Source organism: Nomascus leucogenys, chromosome 17 (genome assembly GCF_006542625.1).
Source record: "Nomascus leucogenys isolate Asia chromosome 17, Asia_NLE_v1, whole genome shotgun sequence".
Taxonomy (NCBI): Eukaryota; Metazoa; Chordata; class Mammalia; order Primates; family Hylobatidae; genus Nomascus; species Nomascus leucogenys.
In genome coordinates, this window is record NC_044397.1 from 88,610,633 (window position 1) to 88,638,306 (window position 27,674).

General features: G+C 50.9%; 1 protein-coding gene across 3 annotated transcripts in view; it reads right to left on the reverse strand.

Annotated features, from left to right (window-relative positions):
- Positions 1 to 220: 220 nt before the first annotated feature.
- Positions 221 to 27,674, reverse strand: part of OPA3 (outer mitochondrial membrane lipid metabolism regulator OPA3) — a 49,833-nt gene continuing 22,379 nt past the window's right edge. The window contains exons 1-2 of one of the 3 annotated variants that reach the window (XM_030796615.1): positions 16,162 to 16,450; positions 14,781 to 15,551 (exon numbers count right to left, since the gene is read on the reverse strand). In XM_030796615.1, the coding sequence (XP_030652475.1) occupies positions 15,154 to 15,551; positions 16,162 to 16,333 (570 nt within the window). In that variant the 5' untranslated portion in view covers positions 16,334 to 16,450 and the 3' untranslated portion in view covers positions 14,781 to 15,153. Of the gene's footprint in view, positions 1,913 to 10,791; positions 15,552 to 16,161; positions 16,451 to 27,674 lie in introns of those variants that run through there. The other 2 variants (XM_003277587.4, XM_003277586.4) reach the window with 2 other exon arrangements.

Here is a 27,674-nt window from a genome sequence, read left to right on the forward strand (position 1 = left end):
TACAGGCATTTGCTATGACGCCCAGCTAATATTTTCATTTTTCGTAGAGATGCGATCTTGCTATGTTGCCCAGGCTGGTCTCTAACTCCTGGCCTCGAGCAGTCCTCCTGCTTTGGCCTCCTAAAGTGCTGGAATTACAGGCGTGAGCCACTGTGTCCGGCCTTCTTTCCTAATTACAATGACATTTTGCAGACACACATCATGGTTCTCAGACACGTTCTTAAGATCTTTACCCCAGAACTCCTTTAATTATAAAACGCTGACGGTCTATTTAAAAAGTAGCATTTGGAGTCACAGAGCTCATCCACGCCCCCTTCAGTTGTCGGGTGGGTAGGTCATATGGCCTGGTGGAATACCCCGCTTGGACAGGGGGACCTCTGGGCTGACGGACAGGTAGTCCCCCTGGAGGAGGCTTTTGCGTGAAGGAGGGCGGAGGAGGACCTGGGCCAGTCCAAAGGCAGGAAGGAAGGACGATCCCTGAGTACTGTGAGGGGCAGATTTGGAGGGAAGTTGGGCGAACTGACAATGACTTTGGTAGTAAAGGGACAGGCCGGTCCCTAGCAAAGGCGACTGAAGAGGACAGCGAGGCAGGACCGGATAAAAGGACAGTAGCAGTAGGTCCAGGACTGGGGACTGGTGACCAAGTGACTGAGACCGAAAGCCAGAATGGACTAGCCCTGGTCAAGACCGGTTTTTCCTCCCAAAAGGCCACATCCTGCTGGAATAGACCACAGAATGACGGGCTGGGAGGCGTTGCCCTGGAAGACCCAGCATAGCCATGCCAGTGGGGTGCGCCATAGGCGGAAGAAGAGGGGAGTTCTGTTGGATCGATCCACTCAGGGAGGGGAGGATGCCAATGGCAGGTACTAAGATGGATTAAGGTCAGGAGCCACAGGGTGGTGACTCACTGGAGCTAACGCAGTCCAGGATTCACCCCCACCTTTCCCCCTAAGACTGAGGTAGATGGAAGGGGGCGGGTCGGGAAGTCCGTAGGAACTTTGTGCATCTTTACGATGGTCTGTACCAATGAGGAGGAGGTAGGGGGTGTTCGGTGCAAAGGATGAGCATCCTAGAGGAAGGGTCCACTCAGGTGAGTGAGGGTGCGGGTGACAGAATGAGAGGTGGCTAAATCCAGGTGCAGAATCCAATTTTGTTTTGCCAAAAGAAGTGGACGTCCTGCTGGCCTACCTAGCAGTAGGGAGGTGAGGTCTGATAAAAGACGCTGTCTTTCCAAAGTGCTCAACCAATGCGCTGGCAGGGGCGGGGTGGGAGAGGGCGGGGTCCTTCTTGGAACGTTCCACCTGCAGGAGGCGGGGAGTCCCAGTGGAAGGTACCACTGGGCAGGTTAGTAGGGAGGTTGGATCAGCTCCAGCCCAGGATCTCTCCAGCGCCCTCGAAGGACTGGGTGGTGTCAGCTGGGCCGGTCCAGGATGGGACAGTGCGGAGAACAGGCTAAGACAGAGACTTCGCAGTCCAGGCAGCAGTCACCTCCAAGACCAGGGCCCCGAGACCTATTTCTCCGACGCCGGCGCAACTGGGGGTGCAGGCGGCGGGTCTCGGAGGCAGAGGTGGGCTCGCACCTCTTGCAGCTGAGCGCGCAGCTCCTCCAGGGCGAGCTGCGTCGATGTCGCCTGCACCTGCGCCTGCAATTCCTCGAGCGCCAACCCCAAGTGGCCCACCTCGCCCCGCAGCGCCTCCCTGGCAACGCGTCGCTCCTTTTCCTTGCGGCGCTGCTGCAACTGGTGGCGCCAGTACTCCAGCATCAGGCAGCTGCAGGCGGTGATGAAGATGATGCTCTCGCCCAGCAGCTCCGCGCCCAGCTCGGCGGCTGCCCCCTCGTTCAGCGGCTTAATGGCAGCGGCATTGAAACCCATGATGCGCATTTTGGTCCGCATCTCCAGCCAGTGGTACACTGCAGGGAAAGACAGGAGTCAGGGATCTTTTGCAGGGCAGCCTCCTGCAAGCCCCGACCCTCTGTGCTTCGATGTCCCCGTTGTAGCAATGGGGATGTAGTCACCACAGTCAGACGCATGCTGGAGGGGGCGCCTTAACGAAGACAAGCGCAGGCCTCACACCCTGAATCCTCTAGGGAAAACTTCCTTAACTAATGACTTACTCATGTGAAGGTGGAGTGTCAGCTTTGGCATCGTTATAAACACAGAAGATGCTGATGCTCTTTTTTTTTTTCTTTTTCTTTTTTTGAGCCAGGGTTTCGCTCTATCGTCCAGGCTGGAGTGCAGTGCCGAGATCATGGCTTACTGAAGCCTCAAATTCCGGGGCTCAAGCGATCCTCCTCCCGCCTCAGCCTCCACAGTAGCTAGGACAACGTGCGCGCGCCATCATGCCTGGCTAATTTTTAAATGTTTTGTAGAAACGGGGTCTCCTTGCGTTGCCCAGGCTGGTCTCGAACTCCTGGGCTCAAGCGATCCTCCTGCCAAAGCCTCCCAAAGTGCTGGGACTACAGGTGTGAGCCACGGTGCCCGGCCTTGAGGCTAACTCTTAATTCCATCAAGAATTCATACCTTGCTGGGCGCGGTGGCTCACGCCTGTAATCCCAGCACTTTGAGAGGCCGAGGCGAGTGGCTCAGTTGAGGTCAGGAGTTTGAGACCAGCCTGGCCAAGATGGTGAAACCCCGTCTCTACTAAAAATACAAAAATTAGCCGGGCGTGATGGCGTGTGCCTCTAATACCAGCTACTCTGGAGGTTGAAGCGGGAGAATCGCTTGAAACCGGGAGGCGGAGGCTGCAGTGAGCCAAGATCATGCCACTGCACTCCAGCCTGGGAGACAGAGCGAGACTCCATCTCAAAAAAAAAAAAAAAAAAAAATTGTAACTTGATTTTTCACTGCACTCCCCCTCAACTCCATGAACTATATGGAATTCATCACATATTCTATCTCCTTCCCTCTCCCCTCCCAATTTTTACAAGTGTTTTTTATTTTTATTTTTTTACTGTTCATTTTTATTTATGTATATATGGGTTTTTTTTATTGAGACGGGGTCTTGCTCTGTTGCCCAGGCTGTAGTGCAGTGACACCATCTCAGCTCACTGCAACCTCCACCTCCCAGGTTCAAGTGATTTCCAACTAGTTTTTGTATTTTTACTAGAGACGGGTTTTCACCATCTTGGCCAGGCTGATCTCGAACTCCCGACCTCAAGTGATCCGCCTGCCTTGGCCTCCCAAAGTGCTAGGATTACAAGCATGAGCCACCACGCCCAGCCTTTATTTATTTATTTTTTTTGAGACAGAGTCTCTGTCTGTCCCCCAGGCTGGAGTGCAGTGGTATGATCTCAGCTCGATGCAGCCTCTGCCTCCCAGATTCAAGCCATTCTGGTGCCTTAGCCTCCCAAGTAGCTTGGATCAATGGCGTGTGCCACCATGTCAGCTACTTTTTTTTTTTTTTTTTTTTTTTTGCATTTTTAGTAGAGACTGGGTTTCACTATGTTGGTAAGGCTGGTCTCGAACTCCTGGCCTCAAGTGATCCTCCCACCTCGGCCTCCCAAAGTGCTGATATTACAGATGTGAGCCACCATATCCGGCCTGAACCTGAAATCTTGGGGAAGGCTTCAAGGATACGAAGAGACCCCTAGGATCCATGTTAGGGTGTGGGGTAGGTCCAGGGCAGTGGTGGGGGATGGTACCCATGGTGCTGACAGCCCTTTGACCTTGGAGTCCCTGAGTGCTTCATGCTCGCTGCAACCCAACAGACAGGCTCCTTGCTGGGAAGTGGCTGCCCAGCCAGGGACTATAGTTAGGTGCAGTTAGGTGTGGTCAGGGCGCCGAGTTCTAGGAAAAATAAGCCAGCCAAGTGAAGCGGGCTACTTCCAGCTCTGGTCCATATGAGCCATGCTGTGGTCCTCATGAAGACAATCCCCAGGGTGACCTTGAAATAAACACACTGAAGATGGCAGAGCTGCCACAGTCTGAGTCCCTGAATGACTGTGTGGAGGAGGAGGGCTGCCCTGCCACCCTGTTCCCAGCTAATACAGCCGTGCATTGCTTAATGACAGGGACACATTCTGAGAAATGCATTGTTTGGTGATTTCGTCATTGTGCAAACATCACAGAGTGGGCTTCCACAAACCTAGATAGTGTGGCCTGCTACACACCTAAGCTAGTGGCAGAGCTTTCTGCTCCTAGGCCATAAACCTAAACAGCATGTGACTACTGAAAATTGCAGGGAGTTATAACACAATGGTTAAGTATTTGCGTGTCTAGACACATCTAAACTTAGAAAAGTACAGTAAAAATACGGTGGTATCATTTTACGAGACCACTGTTGTATATGTGGTTTGTTGTCGACAGCAACCTCATTATGTGGTGCATTACATCACTGTTTTGTTTTTTTTTATTTTTTTATTTTTTTATTTTTTTTATTTGAGACGTAGTCTTGCTCTGTCGCCAGGAGGCTGGAGGGCAGTGGTGCGATCCTGGCTCACTGCAACCTCCAACTCCCTGGTTCAAGCGATTCTGCTGCCCCAGCCTCCCGAGTAGCTGGGACTATAGGCGCCTGCCACCATGCCCGGTTAATTTTAGTATTTTTAGTAGAGACAGGTTTCACCATGCTGGCCAGGATGGTCTCGATCTCCTGACCTCGCAATCCGCCCACCTTGGTTTCTCAAAGTGCTGGGATTACAGGTGTGAGCTACCGTGCTCGGCCCATGACTTCACTGTTTTGTCTTATTTTGTTTGTTTATTTATTTATTTACTTTTGAGACAGAGTCTCACTCTGTCGCCCAGGCTGGAGTGCAGTGGCATGATCTTGGCTCACTGCAACCTGCAACTCTCCGGCTCAAGCAACCCTCCCACCTCAGCCTCCCTAGTAGCTGGGACTAAAGGAGCATGCCACCACGCCTGACTAACTTTTGTATTTTTGTAGAGATAGCGTCTCTGTATATTGCCCAGGGGCTGGTCTCAAACTCCTGGGCTCACACGATCCTCCAGCTTTGGCCTCCCTAAGTGCTGGGATTACAGGCATGAGCCACCACGACTGGCCTATTTTTATTTTTAATTTTAATTTTTTTTTTTTTGAGACGGAGTCTCGCTCTGTTGCCCAGGCTGGAGTGCAGTGACGCGATCTTGGCTCACTGCAGCCTCCAACTCCTGGGTTTAAGTGATTCTCCTGCCTCAGCCCCCGGAGTACCTGGGATTACAGGCACATGCCACCACGCCTAATTTTTGTATTTTTAGTAGAGATGGAGTTTCACCATGTTGGTCAGGCTAGTCTCGAACTCCTGACCTCAAGTGATCTGCCTGCCTTGGCCTCCCAAAGTACTGGGATTACAGGCGTGAGCCGCTGCGCCCAGCTGTATTTTAATTTTTATAATTTATTTTTATTTGTAGAGGAGGAGTCTTGCTATGTTGCCCAGGCTGTTGCTCCAACTCCTGAGTGCAAGCAATCCTCCTGCCTCAGCCTCCCAAACTGCTGGGATTACAGGCGTGAGCACTGCAACTGGCTGACGTTGCTATTTTAGGAGCAAGAACTAAACTCCATTCACTCAATATCATTACACATATTGGGTCTCTGTTACAGCATCGGCATCTCTAACTATAAACCTCTCAAGGTTCCTGCTGGTTTTCTTAGCCTCCAGTGAGCTACCTGATACCCTTCCAGTAAGTTCTTTTTCTGCTTCAGTTAGCCCAGGAAGGTTCCTGTTGCTGGCAATGCAGAGTCATTTTGCAACTGTTTACTCTGTGCTAAGCAACTTCCTAAGTGTTTTGCATGTATTAATTGATTCACTTTCATAATAAACTTACAAATGAAGTTCTGTTATCAAGCACAAGATACCCAGTGACTTGCCCAAGCTCATCCAATTGGTATGAGGCACAGCTAGGGATTGACTCCAGGCATTTTGGGATCAGAGCCCATGCCCTTCCCATGATGCTTCACTGCTCTTGAGACAAATGATCTAAGCCTAAAAAGACTGCAAGCTACATGCACGTTCATAGCAGCCCTATTCACAGCCACGACGCGGAGGAAACAACCCAACGTTCAACAGATGTATGAATAAACAAATTGTGGTCTAGCCTCACAATGGACTATTATTCAGCCATAAAAAGGGATGATGGGGGCCAGGCGCGGTGGCTCACACCTGTAATCCCAGCACTTTGGGAGGGCAAGGCAGGCAGATCACCTGATGTCGGGAGTTCAAGACCAGCCTGGCCAACACGATGAAACCCCGTCTCTACTAAAAATACAAAATTCAGCTGGGCGCAGTGGCTCACGCCTGTAATCCCAGCACTTTGGGAGGCCAAGGCGGGCGGATCACCTGAGGTCGGGAGTTCGGGACCAGCCTGATCGATATGGAGAAACCCTGTCTCTACCAAAAATACAAAATTAGCCAGGCGTGGTGGTGCACACCTGTGATCCCAGCTACTCGGGAGGCTGAGGCAGGAGAATAGCTTGAACCTGGGAGCTGGAGTTTGCAGTGAGCCATTGCACTCAGCCCGGGCAACAAGAGCAAAATTCCGTCTCAAAATAAATAAATAAATAAATAAATAAATAAATAGGAAATTAACCAGGCATGGTGGCCCATGCCTGTAATCCCAGCTACTCGGGAGGCTGAGGCAGGAGAATCGCTTGAACCCAGGAGCTGGAGGTTGTGGTGAGCCAAGATCGTGTCATTGCACTCCAGCCTGGGAAACAAGAGGAAAATTCCATCTCAAAAAAACAAAAACAAAAAACAAAAATTAGCCAGGCATGGTGGCAGGCGCCTGGAATTCCAGCTACTCAGGAGGCTGAGGCAGGAGAATCACTTGAATCCAGGAGGCGGAGGTTGTAGTGAGCCGAGATGGCGCCACTGCACTCTAGCCTGGGCGACAGAGCGAGACACCATCTCAAAAAAAACAAAAAAAAAGGAAATCAAGACAAGGCAGGATGGGCGTCTACTTCGAAACAGAGAAAAAAGGGGCTGGATGTGGTGGCTCACACCTGTAATCCTAGCAGTTTGGGAGATGAGGCGAGTGGATGGCATGAGCCCAGGAGTTCATGACCAGCCTGGGCAACATAAAGAGACCCCCATCTCTACAAAAAATTAAGAAATTAGCTGAGTGTAGTGGTGGCACACCTATATTCCCAGCTACTCTGGAGGCTGACATGGGAGGATTACTTGAGCCTGGGAGGCTGAGGCTGCAGTGAGCCATGATTGCATCACCACACTCCAGCCTGGGTGACAGAGCAAGACCCTGTCCAAAATGAAACAAACAAATGGAAAAAAAAAAAAAAACAACCAGAGGCTGAGCACAGTGGCTCACACCTGTAATCCCAGCTTAAAAGTCTCTTCCCAGAGTAAAAGTTAGTCTTCATGCTGGCCCAAGGCAGCCCACATTATACAGGTTTGTATAATACATACATCATATGTACATGCTTTTCTTTCTTTCTTTTTTTTTTTTTTGAGACGGAGTCTCGCTCCGTTGCCCAGGCTGGAGTGCAGTGGTGCGATCTTGGCTTACTGCAACCTCTGCCTCCCGGGTTCAAGTAATTCTTCTGCCTCAGCCTCCCAAGTAGCTGGGACTACTGGTGTGTGCCACCACGCCCGGCTAATTTTTTGTATTTTTAGTAGAGATGGGGTTTCACCATGTTGCCCAGGCTGGTCTTGAACTCCTGAGATTAAGCAATCCTCCCACTTCAGCCTTCCTCAGTGCTGGGATTACAGGTGTGACAGGCCACGCTTTTCTTTAAGAAACAAAATAAAGGAGAATAAAAAGTAACAAAGTTGCCCATCACACATAAGAACAATTATTATTCAGAGAAACTTGTTCTAACAGGACGTATTATATATAATGTATGATATTAACATATCCAATGTGTTATAGAACACACATAATGGGTTTCATATGTTTATAATATATATTAAGTATATAGAATGCATATATATCTGTAGTTATTCTTCATGAAATGGAATACAATAAAATAGGAAATATTAAACTGGACTGCAAATATTAAGGATAATTATTTAATGAAACTTTCATTCCAATGATATGTACATAGGCATATACACTACATATATGATGTTATGTTACACATGACATAAAATATATATTTTATATTCCACTGTGTATTGTATCACATAATATATGAATTATATGCTTTTAAAATACATAGAATTATAAATTATTGTATAAATATGCACACGATGGATTATATAAACTCTGCTTCTTTTTTCTTTTTTTTTTTTTTTTTTTTGAGACAGGGTCTCACTTTGTCCCCCAGGTTGGAGTCCTGTGGCGTGATCTCAGTTCACTGCAGCCTCAACCACCCAGGTTCAAGCAATCCTCCTGCCTTAGCCCCCCAAGTAGCTGGGACGACAGGTGTGTGCCACCATGCCCGGCTAATTTTTTGTTTTGTTTTGTTTTTTGTTTTGAGACCAAGTCTCGCTCTGGCACCTAGGCTGGAGTGCAGTGGTGCAATCTTGGCTCACTGCAACGTCCACCTCCTGGGCTCATGCAATTCTCCTATGTCAGCCTCTCAAGTAGCTGGGATTACAGACGTGCACCACCACACTCGGCTGATTTTTGTATTCTTATTAGAGATGGGGTTTCACCATGTTGGCCAGGCTGGTCTCGAACTCCTGACTTCAAGTGATCCTCTCACCTTGGTCTTCCAAAGTACTGAGATTACAGGCATGAGCCACCGCGCCTGGCCTAAAACTCTGCTTCTTATTGTGGCACGTGGCTGTAGATTGAAGTGGAGGTTCTGAGATCTGCGCGCAGTGGGGGTTACTGCTGAGCACTGGGGATATTTCCTGTGGGGAAGGAGGGAGGGAGGGAGGACTCTGCAGAGGGGGAAGCTGAAGCCAGATGTGGTGGAAGAAGCAGAGGCCTGAGCGATCCTGTGGGGGCTCCAGAGCTGGGATGACCTCCACAGTTGTGCCAATCAAGGCAAGGGGCAGCCTTTGCTTACCTGGCCCCCTCACCCAACTTCTCCCCTCGCTTACTCTATTCCAGGGGATGGTAAAGTTTTTCTGTAAAGGGCCACAGAGTACAAGAGCCCTAGGATCTCTGTGCAAATACTCAGCTCTGTCACTGTACTGCAAAAGCAACTGTGGAAAATACGTAAACGAATGAGTGCCTGGGTTCCAATAAGTCTTTATTTACAAAGACAGGTAGCAAGGGTCCCTTTGATCTGGCCCAAAGGCCTTGGTCAGCGAGCCCCTGCTCTATTCTGACAGCCAGAACCTCTTGCTGTTCCAGGAACAGGCCAATGCCACATCTGTCCTAGGACTTTCACAGATATTCACAGCCCTCTTTCTATCTCCATCTGAAGCGCTGCCTCCTCCCTACCCACCTGTCTAGATCTGCGGTGCCCATAAGTCTGGAACTCCTCGCCTGCCTCCATTCCTCTCAGTCCTCATCACCCCATGCTGGATTAGCTCTTTCCTTTTTCTTTGAGACGGAGTCTCGTTCTTGTTGCCCAGGCTGGAGTGCAATGGTGCAATATTGGCTCACTGCAACCTCCGCCTGCCGGGTTCAAGCGATTCTCCTGCCTCAGCCTCCTGAATGGCTGGGATTACAGGCATGCACCACCATGCCCTGCTAATTTTGTATTTTTAGCAGAGACGGGGTTTCTCCATGTTGGTCAGGCTGGTCTCGAACTCCCGACCTCAGGGGATCGGCCCGCCTAGGCCTCCGGAAGTGCTGGGATTACAGGTGTGAGCCACCGCGCCCAGCCACTCTTTCCTTCTTTAATGCCGGTCTCTGGCACTAGAATATCGGCTCCAGTGAGGGCCTCTGCTTGCTCCCAACTGGTTCCCAGCTACTAGAACAGAGCCTGGTGCAGTTGATCCTCAGTACACTCAGAGTTGCCATCCTTCTCCTCTCTCTGTCCACACCGACTCCAGCTACAAGCCATTGCCACTGGGGGACCCAAGCCTGCCACTCAGCAACACAGCGACCGGCCCAGGAGCGGCTCCGTGGGCCAATAGATCAGGTTGGGGCTTATGTAAAGCCCATTTTCTCCTGGGGTGGCTCTCAGCCATTTTGCCTCCCTCCAAGAAACGGCCTGCCCTACAGAGAAACCAAGGGAGACAGCATGGCCTGCCAGGAGATGAGAGGGGCACAGCCCTCAGGGCACCTCCCAGGGTTTTGTGAGCTGGGATGAATGGGTTTATAGTCCTGAGTCACTCCAGAGGGAGGATTCGGGATTCAGCCCAGCTCCTGCTTCCTAAACAACTATGGGGTGGGGCAGGGAACACTGGAAAAGAAATGTACGTGTGAGCGTGTGTAAGACCCGGTGAGGGCAGGGCTGGGGCCGTCTCTGTCACCGCTGTGACCCCAGTATAGGGTGGGGCAGAGTGGGTCACTGTGAGTTTTTTTTTTTTTTGCAGGAGACGTCCTACCAAGGACACTGGGTCCATGTCCCGGTGCGGGACCACCTCAGTGAGTTTTTTGAGTGAAAGAATAAATAAAGGATATTTTTCCTAAGGTTGACATGGACCTTATTTATTTATTTATTTATTTAGAGACGAAGTCTCGCTCTGTCGCCCAGGCTGGAGTACAATGGCATGATCTCGGCTCACTGCAACCTCCGCCTCCTGGGTTCAAGAGATTCTCCTGCCTCAGCCTCCTGAGTAGGTGGGATTACAGGTGCGCGCCACCATGCCCAGCTAATTTTTGTATTTTTAGTAGAGACGAGGTTTCACCATGTTGGTCAGGTTGGTCTTGAACTCCTGACCTCAGGTGATCCACCCGCCCTGGCCTCCCAAAGTGCTGGGATTACAGGTGTGAGCCACTGTGCCCAGCCCCAAGAACTTTTTAAATATGAAAAAAGAATGCATCAACTTGAAGACAATCAGTTTCATTTACAAATTTATTCTAACCCCTCTCCCCAAATTGCAAGGTACACAGAATTTTAGCTAGTAGAACACACGAGCAGTGAACCATCCTCTGGCCTCTTGCATTTTGAGAGGACGTTCTTTCCATTTCCACACACCCTGGCCACCCCTGACACCGCAGTGGGGGAAGTAGATGGCCCTGCTGCCCACGAGGACTGGCTGCCTGTCAGGGCAGGGCAGGGCTGAGTGCGAAGTCTCTGAGATGTGAGAGCAGCACTCCATACGGGTCAGGACAGCGCTGGGGTCAGGAATTGGAGCTCCTGCCTGTCTTCACATTCCCACCGGTTTTTTTGTTTGTTTGTTTGTTTTTGTGAGACAGAGTCTCACTCTGTCACCCAGGCTGAAGTGCAGTGGCGGGATCTCAGCTTACTGCAACCTCCGCCTCCTGGGTTCAAGCAATTCTCGTGCCTCAGCCTCCCGAGTAGCTGGGATTCAGGAATGTGCCACCACGCCCCGGCTAATTTTTGTATTTTTAGTAGAGACAGGGCTTTGCCATGTTGGCCAGGCTGGTCTCGATCTCCTAACATCATGTGATCAGTCCACCCTGGCTTCTCAAAGTGCTGGGATGACAGGCGTGAGCCACTACACCTGGCCTGGGTCACTCCCAGTTTTAAACACAGCCCCACTCAGGACCCACTCGGTCAGTTCCCTCTGCTCCAGCTTCTCCCCCACTTCCAGAAGGAACTGAAATGCCGTTTCAGGCCAGGCACAGTGGCTCAGGCCTGTAATCCCAGCAATTTGGGAGGCCGAGGCGGGTGGATTACCTGAGGTCAGGAGTTCAAGACCAGCCTGGGCAACCTGGAGAAACCCCGTCTCCACTAAAATACAAAAAGTAGCCAGGCGTGGGTGGTGGGCGCATGTAATCCCAGCTACTTTGGAAGCTGAGGCAAGAGCACTGGTTGAGCCTGGGAGGTGGAAGTTGCAGTGAGCCGAGATTGCACCACTGCACTCCAGTCTGGGTGACAGAGCTAGACTCTGTCTCCGAAAGAAAAGAAGAGAAAAGAAGAAAAGAAAAGGTTTCAGAAACTGTTTCTTGGCTTTCTATCTGGGCAGATCTTGGTCCAGGCCATTTTTACCTTTTTAGAGAAGGGAGGTGAGGATGGAAGTCGGGGAAAGCCCGGCCCTCCCACTCTCACCTGCAGCTTCCCAAAAGCGGGCCCAGGTGGAATGGTCGCCCCGTTTACACAATGCTATGATCTCAGGTGTGGTCCGGGGCTGTTCTGAGAGGGGATAGAGAGGGTCTCCCACTGTCAATGCCACCTCTGGGATGGTCTGGGCCTCTGTGTAGAGATCGCCACCCTCCCAGCCTCTGCTCAGCCATCGCCTCTCCCTCCTCACTCTGCAGCTGGGGTAATCCAAGACCCTCACTCTGCCCCTACTACTTCACCACCCTGGGCAGTCAGCCCCTCACTGGCTGTGGCATCTCTGGCAAGTCCCTTTGCTTACCCTTGGCCTTAGTTTCCCCACCTCGTAGGGTGACTCTTGGGCCTCTCCCCATCAGAACCCTCCCACTTTCCCTCCTGATTTTAATAAGCTCTGTACCCATTGTGGAGATCCACGTGATGGTTCTCAGATACAGCCTCAGGATGCCTTCATCACCTTGCAGCTCCTCTAATGAGGAGACAGCTACAGTCAGAAGGACAGACTGCAGGCTAGTGGTCACCGGCCCCCCCCCTCCAACCTCCCGCTTCAGTGGCAGATCCTGAAAGAGAAACCCAGTAGAAAAGGGTGGTTCCTAGACTGTTCCTCTCAGCCAGCAGGAAGGCCAAATGGCCCGCGGGGTTGGCAGGAGTCCCAGGGTACTTTTTTCCTGAGAAACGGTCTCACTCTGTCATCCAGGCTGGAGTGTAGTGGCGCAATCACGGCTCGCTGCACCCTCGACCTCCAGGGCTCAGGTGATCCTCCTGCCTCAGCCTCCCAAGTAGCTGGGACTACAGGCATGAACCACCACACCTGGCTAATTTTTTATTTTTGTAGAGATGGGGTCTCACTATGTTGCCCAGGCTGGTCTTCAGCTCCTGGGCTCAAAGAGATCCCCCCTGCGTTGGTCTCCCAAAGTGCTGAGATTACAGGTGTGAGCCACTGCACCTGGACGCCAGCATACTCTTGGGGTGAGGAGGAATAAAGTGAGCTGAATGGCTTGAATGGTGGGCCCCCAACAGACATGTCCACATACTAACCCCCAGGACCTGCGCTTATGACAGCTTATTTGGAAAAAGTGTTTTTTTAGATGTAATTAAGGGTCTTGAGGTGGGATCATCCTGAACTTAAGATGGGCCCTAAATGCAATGACAGGTGTTCTTGTAACAGACAAAATAGAAGAGGGAAAAGGCCATGTGAAGCTGTAGGCAGAGCCAAGGAAGGCCTGGAATCACCAGGAGCTGGAAGAGGGAGCGTGTCCCTGTCAGCACCTTGGTTTCAGACTTCTGGACTCCAGAACTGTGTGAATTAAATTCCTGTTGGACTTAAGCCATCAAGTTCACCATCCAGTGCTGATCTGTTATGACAGCCTGAGGAAATTAATCAAGGAGTTAAGGCCAACTGGTGGCCTAATTGGTAGGATGGGGATGGGACCGGGGGCTATGGAGGCAGGAGGGTACTGCTACATGAAGACGGGCTGTAGGGTCAGTCCAGAGCTCCGAGGAAAGAAAGCAAGAGCACACAGATTAGGAGATGCGGATGGAAGATGAAGGATTTGACAATTGAATCCATGGGCTTGGATTCGACTGGGGCCCCGAGAAATGCTACTGAGCAAGGTGGGGAAGGCAAGAAAGGACATGCCACACAGTATAAGCTCCAGGAACTCTGAGAACAGGAAAATAGGGGGCTGAGGCTGAAGGACAGGCTAGATTAGCCCTAGTTAGGATCAAATTTCCCACCATGGAAAGGGGGTTGGAGGACATTCACAGAAAAGATCCTGTAGCGCCATTCCAGTGCGTTGTGCCATGGACTCAAGGATGAGGTGGTTCTGTTGGAATAGTCCACTTCGGGTCTCAAGGGAAGGTACAATGATTCCATGGATTGACTGCAGGCCAGGACCTTTTGTGGGTTTTTTTAAGATGGAGTCTTGCTCGTTGCCCAGGCTGGCATGCAATTGTGCAATCTCGGCTCACTGCCACCTCTGCCTCCCGGGTTCAAGCAATTCTCCTGTCTCCGCCTCCCAAGTAGCTGGGATTACAGGTCCATGCCACCATGCCCAGCTAATTTTTGTATTTTTAGTAGAGACGGGGTTTCATCATATTGGTCAGGCTGGTCTCTAGCTCCCGACCTCAAGTGACCCGCCCACCTTGACCTTCCAAAGTGCTGGGATTGCAGGTGTGAGCCACCGTGCCCAGCCAGGAATTTTTTTTTTTTTTGAGACACAGTCTTGCTCTGTCACCCAGCTGGAATACAGTGGTACAATCTCGGCCTCCACCTCCCAAGTTCAAGCAATTCTCCTGCCTCAGCCTCCCAAGTAGCTAGGATTACAGGTACCCACCACCATGCCCGGTTAACTTTTGGTTTTAAGACAGTGTCTTGCTCTGTCGCCCAGGCTAGAGTGCAATGATGCCATCTTGGCTCACTGCAACCTCCACCTCATGGGTTCAAGCAATTCTCCTGCCTCAGCCTCCTGAGTAGCTGGGATTACAGGCGCACCCCACCACACCTGGCTAATTTTTGTATTTTTAGTAGAGATGGGGTTTCACCATGTTGGCCAGGCTGGTCTGGAACTCCTGACCTCAAGTGATCCGCCCGCCTCGGCCTCCCAAGGTGCTAGGATGACAGGCGTGAGCCATGGCTACCGGCCGCACCTTTTTTTTTCTCCTTAAGAGAGCACTGATGCTCAGCTAGAGCTGACCTTAGAAGGTGAGGGGGAGAAAAGGCCACTGCAACACACTGCATTTCCTTACAGTGGTCTGTACCGATTGACAAAAAGAAGGGGGTGTTCCAGTGTAACAGATGAGCGTCCCAGTAAAGGTTAACACTGATCAGGTAAACCAGGGGTGGGGGTAACAATGACACATTGATTCAGCTCAAGACCAGGTTCCATTTTTCATTTGCCAGAGTGCCCACGGTGCCCTGCTGGCTGGGACCTTGCAGGTTGTCCTGGTTTGGAGTGGGGGATGGGGGTGAAGGATGATGGAGGGGGCTATGTTGCAACGCTTCACCTGCTGGTCCCAGTGGCAGGTAACCGCTGCTCTCATCAGCAGAGGTAACCAAATGCCAAGTTGCATCAAGATCCTGGTGGTTTCCACTGGGCCAGCGCAGGCAAGGGTGGTGCGGGAAGAAGGCCACGTTAGGTACGTAGGCCATGTCCAAATTCAGGTTCCAGCAAGCTCCTATTTCTTGGACGCAGGCACTGCCTGGGACGCGGACCGGCCGGGATTGCAGAGCTGGGCGCGCACCTCTTGCAGCTCTGTGCGCAGTTCCTCCAGGGCGCCCTGTGGCGGCGCCGCCTGCACCTGTGCCTGCAGCGCTTCCAGCGCCAGCGCCAGGTGGCCCACCTCGTCCCGCAGCGCGTTCCAGGCGGCACGCTGCTCCTCCTCCTTGTGGCGCTGCTGCGCCTGGTGGCGCCAGTACTCCAGCACTAGGCAGCCGCCGCCCACGATGAAGATGGTGGCTTCGCCCAGCAGCTCTGCGCCCAGCTCGGCTGCCGCCTCCTCGTTCAGCGGCTTGATGACCGTGCCCCGGAAGCCCATGATGCGCATCTTGGTCCGCATCTCCACCCAGTGGTACACTGCGGGGGAAGAGAGGGGTCAGGCTGCGCCCTGGGAGCCCCCTGCAAGCCCCACCCCTCTCACCCAGGGAATGCAGTCACCTAGCCTGGGTAACCCAGGGGTCTTTTAAAAGACCAGACGATTCTAGCGAGCAGCTTGGAATAAGAAACACTGCCCCAGAAAGGAGGTCCTCAGACTTGAGGGGCCACGCCCCAAGAGGGACACCAGGAGCTTCCACAGGGCCTTCCACAGCGCCAAGTTCATGGACGGTGTAAAGGTCCAGTTGCCAGATGCTTAGCTCCCTGTGTTCCACCCTTCAGCCACTGCCATCCTGGCTGTCCTGCCCTGGCACTGTCATCCCACCCACTTCCCAGGAGAAAGACCAACCCCCTTTCTTGCCTTATTGTCCCAAAGTGCAAAGTTGGGGCTACAGATGGGGGAGAGGGGGGCTCCTGGCTCCAAAGGGCAGCTTAAGGTGGCAGTCGATGCTAAGTGCCTCTGAACACTTAGATACACTTGTAAAAATCAATCATTTTTGCAAGTCTAATGGCGCCAATCCTAGAATTTCATCAGCCCTGAAGTTGCAGCTAAGAGCTGCGAGCTCTTCACAGTAAGGTTTTGGGCACATACCTTGGTGGGAGCTCCAGAGGTGAGTGGTGCTGCTGGAACAAAAACTCCATCCTTGCCTAGCTGCTTCTTTATGAAGGAAGATTCTCAGCACTTGAGTCTTTAAAACCAATGCAGAATTGATGCTGCACCCTGACTCACTCGTGCAACAATTAATATTCATCCAAGGGCACATGAAACCACAGAGGGAACCTTTGTCTGGTGCCTTTGCAGACTCATTTGCAACATCTCCTTTTACTTTTAAGGTTTAGTAATTATTCATGAAAATGTATAAAAGATGAACTTTTTGTTGTTGTTGTTTTAGAGACGGAGTCTCACTCTGTTGCTCAGGCTGGAGTGCAGTGGCACAGTCTTGGCTCACTGCAACCTCTGCCTCCCAGGTTCAAGCAATTCCCCTGCCTCAGCCTCCTGAGTAGCTGGGACTACAGGCATGCGCCACCACACCTGGCTAATTTTTCGTATTTTTAGTAGAGAAGGGGTTTCACCACGTTGGCCAGGCTGGTCTCGATCGTCTGACTTCGTGATCCACCCACCTTGGCCTCTCAAACTGCTGGGATTACGGCCATGAGCCACCGTGCCCATCCAAAAGATGAACATTTTAAAGTAACTGCGCACTAATAGTAATTTCAAAATTAACTCAATCCAGAAGAAAATAACTTAGCATTTAGAACCTTATGGTCACAGGAAATTAACATGTAAATTTCTGTATGTATTTTGGTTGCCGACATATAAATCATTAGATGGAATTCTGTGGGTATGTGGACTGTAAATACAAAAGTACATGAACAAAAAGAAACCATGTGATATTTCTGACTGAAAAAGAAGAGCTTGTTTTTATTTGTATTATTTTTGAGACGGGGTCTTGCTTTGTCGCCCAGGCTGGAGTGTAGTGGCGCAATCATGGCTCACTGCAGCCTCGACCTTCCAGGCTCAAGTGATCCTCCCACCTCAGTCCCTTGAGTAGCTGAGACTACAGGTATGACTGGCTAATTTTTATTTGTTTGTTTGTTTGTTTGTTTGTTTGTTTGAGACGGAGTCTCACTCTGTCGCCCAGGCTGCAGTGCAGTGGTGCGATCTCGGCTCACTGCAAGCTCCGCCTCCCAGGTTCACACCATTCTCCTGCCTCAGCCTCCCGAGTAGCTGGGACTACAGGCACCCGCTACTACACCCGGCTAATTTTTTTGTATTTTTAGTAGAGATGGGGTTTCACCATGTTAGCCAGGATGGTCTCGATCTCCTGACCTCGTGATCCGCCCGCCTCCGCCTCCCAGTGTTGGGATTACAGGTGTGAGCCACCGTGCCCAGTCATTTTTGTATTTTTTTTTTAAATAGAGATGGGGGTTATCAGTATGTTGCCCAAGCTGGTCTTGAACTCCTGGGCTCAGGCGATCTGGCTGCCTTGGCCTCCCAAAGTGCTGGGATTGCAGTCGTGAGCCACTATGCCTGGCCTTTATATATTTTATATATATGTCTTTAAACCAGACATTGGTAGGCATCAAATCATTATTATTGTATGTGAACTGCAATAAATATGAAGGGAAGGATGCACCAGCTGTTTGAACATGTCAATATCATAACACATCAGAACCAGAAATTCCATCCTTCACAACTACTTAAGGTTATAAAGAAAAGTTTTACTTGTCAACTTGAAAATGCACTAGAGGGCACACAATCTTTTTTTTCTTTTTCTGAGACAGGATCTCGTTCTGTCGCCCAGGCTGGAGTACCGTGGCACAATCTCGGCTCACTGCAACCTCCGCCTCCCAGGCTCGAGTCATCCTCCCACCTCAGCCTCCCAAGTAGCTGGGACAACAGGTGCATGCCACTATGCCTGGCTAATTTTATTTTTTTGGGTAGAGACAGGGTCTTGCCATATTCCATCTTATTTATTTATTTAACAGATGGGATCTCACTCTGTGGTCGAGGATGGAAGGCAGTGGCTCCATCACAGTTCACTGCAACCTCGAACACCTAGACTCAAACAATCCTCCTGCCTCAGCCTCTGGAGCAGCTAGAACTACAGGTGCCCCACCATGCCTGGCTGTTTTTAAATTTTTTTTTTTTTTTTTTTTTTTTTTTTTGTAGAGACGGGGTCTTGGTATGTTGCCAAAGTGGGTCTTGAACTCCTGGGCTCAAGCAATCATCCCACCTCAGCCTCCCAAAGTACTGGGATGACAGGAGAGAGCCACTGCGCCCAGCCACTACACATTTTTCGTCTTCAAAGGGGTGGGGCGGCAGGAAAGCCTGGGGAGCTCTGCTGGAGCTGGAGGGAAGACCTGAGGCTCGAGCTTAGGGTCCGAGCAGTCACTGTCACTGTAACTGTCAGCTGCTGCAGTTACTGTTACAGCTGACTCTGGCTTAGGCCCTGGGCTTGTGGGTTCCTGGGGTCCAGGCTGTGGAGACCCCTCCCACACTGAGGTCTTAGGGTCAGGCTGACCTGGGGTCCCCCCAGGGCTCCGCCACCTGCTGCCTGGGCAATGACAGCCTGCCCCGAGGCCCCTCTGTAACACAGGAAGGACAGCATCATCCTGACAATGACACTCGCCAGCCCTGGTGGTGGCCCAGAGCTGGGCCTGTAACTGTCACTGCCTCCTTCATGTCAGGGACACCTAGCACGGTGGCCAGAGAGTGGTGAGGGGTGAGAGTTCCGGCTCCTCTGGCCTTCCTGGGTGAGGTTCCCAGCGTGGAAATGCAAGTGTCTCAGTGCAGACCAAGCATGGGGATCTGGGCCAGCAGGTGGGTCTGGGTGTGCCAATGGGAGTGGGCACATACCCAGGCCACAGGAAATCAAATCAAGAGGGTGTGTGTGTGTGTGTGTGTGTGTGTGTGTGTGCACGCAGGCATGGGCTTGCAGGGCTTTCAGAGCAGGGGCCGACACAGCATTCTCCCTTGGGCCAGCAGTCAGATGTGGGGATCAGGAAACAAGACCCAGGTGGAGATGAATCACAGGGCTGTGATTCTAGAAGGGATAGCTGTGAGGGGCTGGGACAGGGTAAGCTGGAGGACTCACCAGACTTGTGGGGGTCAACACGCTCCAGATGTCTCCTAGACCTCTCACACTCAGCACATCCAAACCTGAACCCAGCTTCTGGCCCCACACCTGTCCCCCGGCTAGAGACCGGGGCCTCATCCCAGCTGTTCCCCTTCTCCCATGGCCTCTCAGCTGTGTGTCGGGTCCATTCTCATCTTGAACATCTCTCCCAGTGGATTCCCTTCTGCTGTCCTGGTCCAGGATCCATCCCAGCTCTGACCAACGTTCCCCTCCCTGACCTCCTGAATAGGAGGAATACAGCCTGTCTATCCCCTTCTGAGTGCCTATCACAACCAGGAATAGTGGCTATCCAGTTACTTGTCTGCAATCAGTCTCCCCACTGTCCTGTAAGCCTCACAAGGGCGGGGCCCAGGGCTGTCACGGTCACTGCTGTGTCCCCAGCACTGCCTAGTGCCAGGCCAGGCACACGCATGATGCTCATTAGATCTAAGTTTAACACATAAGTGAGTCCCGCCTCCAGCCTCCTTCCCACCTGCCGGCCCTAGCCTCACCCTCTGCAATTGTCCTCCACGCAGTAATCAGAAGGAATTGGTGAGAAGAAAAGAACAAACTGGCTGGGCGTGGTAGCTCAGGCCTTTAATCCCAGCGCTTTGGGAGGCCGAGACAGGCAGATCATGAGGTCAGGAGTTCAAGACCAGACTGGCCAACATGGTGAAACCCCCATCTCTAATAAAAATACAAAAAATTAGCAGGGAGTGGTGGGAGGCCCCTGTAATCCCACCTACTCAGGAGGCTGAGGCAGGAGAATCGCTTGAACCCAGGAGGCAGAGGTTGCCGTGAGCAAAGACCACGCCACTGCACTCCAGCCTGGGCAACAAGAGCAAGACTCTGTCTCAAAAAAAAAAAAAAAAAAAAAGAAAGAAAGAAAAGAAAAGAACAAACCTACCATTCCCCGTCGCCCCACCCCCAACTCCCACCGCAAATAAAAGTAACACATTGCAAGAAAACAAAATACTCAAACTATAAAATGTAAAGTCAAAGTCTCCTCCTCAGAGGAACCCTCAACTACTGCCATCACCAGCCTGTTTTCCCCTAGCGCCATCTCCTGGACAGCCCGTAGTAAGCATATCTCACTCATTTCTGAACTCTTCAATTGGAGGTTTGTTCAGATCTACACCACCGTTACCTACTCATAATCCAGCCCCACTATGAAAGGTGAGCACTCTGCCCCCACGTGGCCTGCCCTTTCTCCACTCCCCCATTTCTACAGGTGATTTATATGCAGTTTTTACTATTCTATGTTCTGTTTTTTTTTTTTTTTTTTTTTTTTAGACGCAGTCTCGCTTGGTCCCCAAGGCTGGAGTGCAGTGGCGTGATCTCCACTTTACAATGCAGGGGCCATGTTAACACTCTCCAGTGTGGTGTGACTAAGGCAGAGAGAAGACCCTCTGAGTGCTGCTTCATGAGACTTTGGTGCTTTTTTTTTTTTTTTTTGATACAGAGTCTTGCTCTTGTTGCCCAGGCTGGTGTGCAGTAGCTCGATCTTGGCTCACTGCAACCTCTGCCTCCCGGGTTCGAGTGATTCTCCTGCCTGAGCCTCCCAAGTAGCTGGGATTACAGGTGCCCACCACCATGCCTGACTAATTTTTGTATTTTTAGTAGAGACGGGATTTCACCATGTTGGCCAGGCTGGTCTCGAACTCCTGACCTCAAGTGATCCATCCACCTTGGCCTCCCAAAGTACTGGGACTACAGGTATGAGCCACCGTGTCTGGCCTGACTCAAACTTCATGAGAGATCTTAACCTAAAATTTTCCTTTTCTGTAATGACTTTATCAGGCTTTGATATCAGTATTCTATTGGACTCATAAAATGAGTATGTCAGTATTCCTACTTTATTAAAGGAATTTGGACAATGGTCTTTCTTTCTTTCTTTTCTTTCTTTCTCTTCTCTCTTTCTCTTCTTTCTTTCTCTCTCTTTTTTTTTTTTTTTGAGATGGAGTCTCGCCATGGTGTCCCAGGTGGACTGCAGTGGCACGATCTCAGCTCACTGCAACCTCCACTTCCCGGGTTCAAGTGATTCTCTCACCTTAGCCTCCCATGTAGCTGGGACTACAGACACATACCACCACACCTGGCTAATTTTTGTATATTTTGGTAGACACAGGGTTTCACCATGTTGACCAGGCTGGTCTCGAACTCCTGACCTCACGTGAACCACCCGCCTCAGCCTCCCAAAGTGCTGGGATTACAGGTGTGAGCCACTGCACCTGGCCCCCTCCATTTCTCTCTTCCTGTCTTTTCCCAATTCTTCTTTTAAATCTCAGCTGGACTGTCTCTTCCTCCAGGAAGCCCTCCCTGAATCACAGGCTGGGTCAGACACCTTCTCAAGGTTCTCAAAGCTCCCTGGGCTTAACACGAGGTCAGCCTTAATAAATGGCAGCAAGAACTTTGGAGTCACACAGATCTGGACTCAAATCCTGGGTCTGTCACTTTCTGGATATGCAAGCTGAGCCTTGGTGTTTCCTTATCAAAACTCGGGTTAAAATACTCAACTGGCAGGATTGGGAGAATGGCAATGACAGAGTAAGGGAGAAAATGCTCAGTTTGTAAATGTTAACCTAATATCCTCTTCCAGACTCCTGTTAGAATTTTATTCCTGGAAGTACATCCTACCCACTGGTCTGAATCTACTCTTGGGTTACATAGAATCATTTTCCGTCTCCTCCCTGAACTCTCTCCCTCCAGACTCACTCCCTTTCATCTGTCTTCCATACCGGGGAATCCCAACTCAGATGTCCCCTCCTCCAGGAAGCCTTCCCTGACCTCCAGACCTCTGGGCTCCTCTATCTGAGCTCTGACTGCTCTGGGTCCTCACTGCATGGTGACAAGTCTGTCTCTCCAACTGGACTGTCAGGCCGATGCAGGCAGGGCCTCAGGCTAACTCGGTCACTGCACTGTCCCCAACCCCAGATAGGCACAGAGCAGGCACTTAATGAAAAAGCTGATCTGTGGAGGTGCCCAGGAGGTGGCCATGGACCATGGGTATGGCTCCCTGTCTCTGGCTCCCCGGTCCCCCTTCTCTAACTCCTGATGCTTTTGGTGTTATCTGTCCCCTCGAGAATGTGGCACTGTGTATCGCCCCTCCTCCTGGATTGGCTCCAGCCCCCCTCCACCCATCTGTCTCTGGTATAGACCCTTTCCTTGGCCTCCGTGGCTGGCATTTCTCAGGGCACCATTTCCCAAGCCCTCTTCTCACTCGACTGTCACATCTACTTCCAGGGGCCACTCAGAACTTCAGGACCCAAACTCCTATGCTCAGATCTCTCTCAGCCCCGGAGCTCCAGGCCACAGGCACTTCAGACACTCTAGGTCACAACACAGTGGCTGACCAGGCCCAGGGAGGAGATTTCCCGGGGAAAGGAGGGATATCTTAACCCACGGAGTCAAGTAAAGTGACGTACTTGGCCATAGTTAACTACTGTTCAAGATTTTTCTGAGCATGAAACTGCAGGTGGCTGGAATGCAACCCTTTCCTCAGGAAATGTGTTGCTAAGACGAAACAGCTCCCTCCATGGTGGGGGACCGGGGCTTGGGAGCTTATGGACAAATAGGACAGGCTGGGCGCGGTGGCTCACGCCTGTAATCCCAGCACTTTGGGAGGCCGAGGTGGGCGGATCGCCTGAGGTTGGGAGTTCAAGACCAGCCTGACCAACATGGAGAAACCCTGTCTCTACTAAAAATACAAAATTAGCCAGGCATGGTGGCTGTAATCCCAGCTACTCAGGAGGCTGGGGCAGGAGAATCGCTTGAACCTGGGAGGTGGAGGTTATAGTGAGCCGAGATCGTGCCATTGCACTCCAGCCTGGGCAACTAGAGCAAAACTCTATCTCAAAAAAGAACAAAGCACCTCTCCCCCACTATTGGGAACACGCCTGCACATAATGGCTGCTTCCTCATAAAATGAAGGGAAGGTATTCCTCATAGGGTCCACTACTCGACGGTGAAGAGTTGTCATAAGGACACAGTAGTGACTGCTAGAGCCCGCGACGGCAAGAGGGCCATGATGAACATGCTGGCTACTGAGAGGCTAAATCCCATGGAACCGGTAACCGGAACTGTTTACTAGTGAGGAGGGAGAGGTTATTTAATATGGGAGAGGGAAAGGAAAAACATCAAATCTTTATCTTCCATACAAGGAAGTGGGCTGATAATAAAAGATAGGGAAGATCCCAGCACTTTGGAAGGCCGAGGCGGGTGGATCATCTGAGGTCAGGAGTTCGCAACCAGCCTGACCAATATGGTGAAACCCCGTGTCTACTAAAAATACAAAAATTAGCTGGGCGTGGTGGCAAGTGTCTGTAATCCCAGCTACCCGGGAGGCTGAGGCAAGAGAATCGCTTGAACCCAGGAGGCAGAGGCTGCAGTGAGCTGAGACCATGCCAATGCACTCCAGCCTGGGCAACAGAGCGACACTCCATCTCAAAAATAAATAAATAATAAAATAAAGTAAAAAATAAAAGATGGAGAAGAAATAATAAAAGATGAGAAAAAAATTTCCAAACGAGGAAATGTTTAGAAATTCTCTTATTAGGGCCAGGCATGATGGCTCACGCCTATAATAATCCCAGCACTTAAGAGGCCGAGGCGGTGGATCACTTGAGGTCAGGAGTTCAAGACCAGCCTGGCCAACATGGCGAAACCTCATCTCTACCAAAAATAAAAAATTAGCCGGGAGTGGTAATGCGCACCTGTAATCCCAGCTACTCGGGAGGCTGAGGCAGGAGGATCGCTTGAATCCAGGAGGCAGAGGCTGCAGTGAGCTGAGATGGTGCTGCACTCCAGCTTGGGTGATACAGTGAGACTCCATCTCAAAAAAAAAAAAAAAAAAAAAGAAAAGAAAAGGAAAAGGAAAAAGAAATTCCCTTACTAAGAAATATGATAGGCCGGGGGTGGTGGCTCACATCTGTAATCCCAGCACTTTAGGAGGCCAAGGCGGGTGGATCATGAGGTCAGGAGTTCAAGACTAGCCTGGCCAACATGATGAAACCCTGTCTCTACTAAAGATAAAAAAAAAAATTAACTGGGCGTGGTGGCGCACGCCTGTAATCCCAGCCACTCAGGAGGCTGAGGCAGGAGAACCTCTTGAACCTAGGAGACGGAGGTTGCAGTGAGCTGAGATCGCACCACTGCACTCCAGCCTGAGTGACAGGGTGAGACTCTGTCTCAACAACAAAAAAAAGAAATAGGATAAATACCAAAAAAATAGCCGAAAGAGTTACAGTGGCTACCTGGGGGAAGCAGAAATTGAGGTAGAAAAAGAGGCGGCTGGGGGCCGGGCGCAGTGGCTCACGCCTGTAATCCCAGCACTTTGGGAGGCCGAGGCTGGCAGATCACGAGGTCAGGTGTTCGAGACCAGCCTGGCCAGCATGGTGAAACCTCGTCTCTACTAAAAATACAAAAATTAGCCGGGTGTGGTGATGCCTGCCTGTAATCCCAGCTACTCGGGAGGCTGAGGCAGGAGAATCACCTGGACCCAGGACCCAGGAGGCGGAGGTTGCAGTGAGCTGAGATCGTGCCACCGCACTCCAGCCTGGGCGAGAGAGCAAGACTCCGTCTCAAAAAAAAAAAAAAAAAAAAAGAAAAGGAAAAAAAGAAAAAGAGGCGGCTGGGTTTTCTTCTATCATAAACCATACAACTATCAGACTGTTTAGCCTACGTACATACAGTCCCTGACTTATGATGGTTCAACTAGCAGTTTTTCAACTTTATGAGGGTGTGAAAGCAATAAGCATTAAGTAGAAACCATACTCCAGGCCAGGCGCAGGGGCTCACGCCTGTAATCCCAACACTTTGGGAAGCCGAGGTGGACAGATCACCTGAGGTCAGGAGTTTGAGATCAGCCTGGTGAAACGCCATCTCTACTAAAAATACAAAAATTAGCTGCGTGTGATGGCGCACGCCTGTAATCTCAGCTACTCAGGAGGCTGAGGCAGGAGAATTGCTTTAACTTGGGAGGCAGAGGTGGCAGTGAGCCGAGATCGCGCCACTGCCCAGCCTGGGCGACACAGCGAGACTCAGTCCCCAAAAAAATATAAATAAATAAAAGAAATGACACCTAAATGAACGTGCGTTTCTGGAGAAGATCCTGGAACAGGCAGAAAAGGACACCGGTGGAAACACTGCTGAGATAGGAATGAGGCCTGCAGGCTTTATACCAGTGTTCATCTCCTGCGTCGCCTCATTGCATTGTGGTTATGTAAAATGTTACCATCCAGAGACTCTGGCTGAAAGGTATGAGGGAACTCTCTGTACTTTTATTGTAACTCTTCTGTGGATCTAAAATTAGTTCAAAGTAGAAAAACGAAAACAGAAACAGCCCCCAGGTGGCTCGACTGTGAGGAAATGGACCTTCTCACCCATTTGCTGGTGTAAGTGTAAATCCATGCACACACTGGAGTCAGTCATTCTGCTTCTGGGCATTTATGCCAGGTTCACCTGTCCAGGTGCGAAAGCCCTTGCTGGGCTCCTTAATCCTGCAGCATAGTGTATGATAACAATTTTTTTGTTTGTTTGTTTGAGTCGGCGTCTCGCTCTGTCGCCCAGGCTGGAATGCAGTGGCTGGATCTTGGCTCACTGCAAGCTCCGCCTCCCAGGTTCACACCATTCTCCTGCCTCAGCCTCCGGAGTAGCTGGGACTACCAGCGCCTGCCACCATGCCCGGCTAATTTTTGTATTTTTAGTAGAGACGGGGTTTCACAGTGTTAGCCAGGATGGTCTCAATCTCCTGACCTCATGATCCACCCGCCTCGGCCTCCCAAAGTGCTGGGATTACAGGTGTGAGCCACCGCACCCAGCCTATGATAACAATTAAAAGGCCAAGAGAGACCCTCTGACACTATAATCTCACAAATTCCAGCATTTCTGTCAGCAACTGAAATAGAGTGAGGAAGTCTTGTTTTTTGTTTTTGTTTTGAGACAGGGTTTCATTCTGTCACCCAGACTGGAGTACAGTAGCAGGATCATGGCTCACCGTGGCCTGGAATCCCAGGGATCAAACAGTCCTCCCACCTCAGCCTCCCAAGTAGCTGGGACTACAGGCAAGAACCAGCATGCCTGGCTAATTTTTTTTTTTTTTTTGAGACAGAGACTCTTGTTGCCCCGGCTGGAGTGCAATGATGCGATCTTGGCTCACTGCAACCTCCACCTCCCAGGTTCAAGCAATTCTCCTGCCTCAGCCTTCCGAGTAGCTGGGACTACAGGCGCGTGCCACCATGCCCTGCTACTTTTTGTACTTTTAGTAGAGACGGGGTTTCACCATGTTGGCCAGGCTGGTCTCAAACTTCTGACCTCATGATCCACCTGCCTCGGCCTCCCAAAGTGCTGGGATTACAGGTGTGAGCCACTGTGCCCGGTCTTTTTTTTTTTAAATACAGATGAGATTTCATCATGTTGCCCAGGCTGGTCTTGAACTCCTGAGCTCAAGCAATCAGCCTGCCTTGGCCTCCCAAAGTGCTGGGATTACCGGTGTGCATCACTGTGCCTGGCCAAAACAGATAATTAAAACTCTTTTCAAAAAAATCAAACAAGCCACCTTGGCCCCCAGGATTCCATAGGTTAAGCCTATACCTCTGCACCTCTGCTCCCTCCTCAAAACCCAGTAAAATAGCAGTCCTGGACGGAAAGACAGCAGAAGCCACAAGAACAAAGGGAAGCAGCAGGGTGGCGGTGGTAGTGTGGGGGGATGGGAGGGTATGTGACTAGGCGGAAGGGGAGGGAATCAATGCAAGCCTTGAGGCGGGAGCAGATGGCTGAGAGGTAACTGAGCCAGCAGGGAGGCTGCTGAGACCTAGGCACCCTGGAAGGGGGCAGGTAGGGGGAGGAAGGGGAGAGAGGGAAAGGGCGGTGGCAAGAAGCAGAAGGAACTGGAGACTAGGACCACACTTGCAAGGTGACTGAGGGTGGGGTTAAGCCCAGGATCCCTCCTTGACTGGGGGTAAACCAGGAGGACTCCGAGAACAGCCCAGGGGGCAAGTGCCACACTGAAAACAAGCCTGTTCCTCTGGCATGGGGCTGGTGGGCAATGCAGATGTCAAGAGCCCACTCAGCCTTGGCCTTGAACTCCAGTAACCCTGCATGGTGTTGCTGGGGACAAAACCACACCCGCCACTGAGGTCCAGATAGGGGCTCTGCTTAGCTGTGAGCCTGGCCATGAGGTGATGAGGATGGGAAGGATCTGGGTCAAAGACATCCCAGTGGCTCCCAGACCCCTGCTTCTCTGTCTCCCTCCAAAGCCATTTAAAAATACACCAACTAGCTCTTTTTTAAGAGTTTGCATTGTTCCCTGCTGTCTTTGAAGTTCCACCTACATTTTACTTTCTCTATAAAGTTTTATCCTAATGTGACTTTTTTATGCTCAAATGTCGTATCATATGTCTCTGAAACAAAAATGTATCTATAAATTAAAATAAAAAATTTCATTCTTTGTGATTTTAGTTAAAACTTTTCTCAGCCAGGCGCGGTG